The sequence below is a fragment of the Austrofundulus limnaeus genome, unplaced genomic scaffold (assembly GCF_001266775.1).
Source record: "Austrofundulus limnaeus strain Quisiro unplaced genomic scaffold, Austrofundulus_limnaeus-1.0 Scaffold3321, whole genome shotgun sequence".
Taxonomy (NCBI): domain Eukaryota; kingdom Metazoa; phylum Chordata; class Actinopteri; order Cyprinodontiformes; family Rivulidae; genus Austrofundulus; species Austrofundulus limnaeus.
The window spans coordinates 4,988-6,129 of record NW_013955723.1 but is presented as its reverse complement, the minus strand read 5'-3'; the positions used below and the strand labels follow the sequence as shown (position 1 = coordinate 6,129).

Sequence of the window (1,142 nt, the reverse complement as noted above, 5' to 3'; positions counted from 1 at the left end):
GTCATTAGCACTTCTAGTAATATATTTACTGAGAAAAATGGTTATGTGTTTAATACTTATTTTACCTGCTGTATATCAATAAAACCCAGAAACATGCCCATACAAGATTTTTTGGAATATGTTGCAGGCATCAAATACAAAATGAGTGAAAATTTCCTAAAAACAAAGTGTATTTGCTTGAAGATTAAATGTTTTAAAATTAGGATATCTTTTTAGTGTATTCACTTGGAAACAAGTTAAGGCATGTTTGCAAATCATCCTATTTGTCTTTATTTATGTTTTATACAACTTCCAAACATGATTGGAATTGGGGTTGTAGAAGAGTGAGAGCTCTAAACTATTATTTTAAAAAGAAAAAAACATTAACCTTTGGCTTTGGAAGAAGTCTTTGGAGCATTGACTTCTGATGATATCTCCTGATCTGATGGCGGTGGTTTACGTTTCTTAGATGGTGGTGGCACCATTTCGTTTGCATCTGGTGAAGGAAGTGTCTCCTCGACAAGTGGATCTATGAAAAAAAAGTTCAACATTTAAAATTGTGTATTAACATGTTATGTAATATACTCAAAATAAAATTGGTACTTTATTTTGCAACAATATATTTATTAAAGCACACAAAGTTAGCATGAAATCTATGCTTTGTACATCTAAATCACTTGCTGGCATAAAATTTGAATTATTGTTTAGTGACTGAATAAAAATAACAACAAAGTAATATTGGAAAGAATTACATGCTAACCAGATTTTAAACTTAAGAAGAATTTGTGACAATCTACTCTCAACAATTCATCCTTGCAAGTTTTATTTATCTACCTTACTAAAAAGGCTCAAAACAATTTAGGAATTCTGAATAAGAGTTCATAAGATAAGAATTATTACTGTTTTGTGCCTTGTTTATAGTAAATATTCCCAAACTCCTACCATCAAAAGATGAGTTTCCTTCCTGTACTGTCATGTCCACGTTGTCTCCCGAGTCCAGAAGTTTTTCTGTTGAAGAAGTTGCACATATGGTTTACCATCGAGGGGAAATGAACAGGTGATAAACAGAAAAAAAGTAGCAGGAACAAATACACACTCACCATCAGGGTCAATTCTGATTTCATCCAGGTTCTTTCCATGAAACTCAGCCAATCTTCCTTGCT

The 1,142-nt window shown here is 32.1% G+C and overlaps 1 protein-coding gene across 1 annotated transcript; it reads right to left on the bottom strand.

Moving 5' to 3' along the window:
• Positions 1 to 367: 367 nt before the first annotated feature.
• On the bottom strand, positions 368 to 1,142 carry LOC106511840 (uncharacterized; the record flags this gene model as incomplete). The annotated part of the gene is given in 3 exon segments (XM_014000573.1): positions 368 to 508; positions 922 to 987; positions 1,080 to 1,142. Coding segments are annotated over 3 exon segments (270 nt in total), but the record flags the coding sequence as incomplete, so codon positions are not given.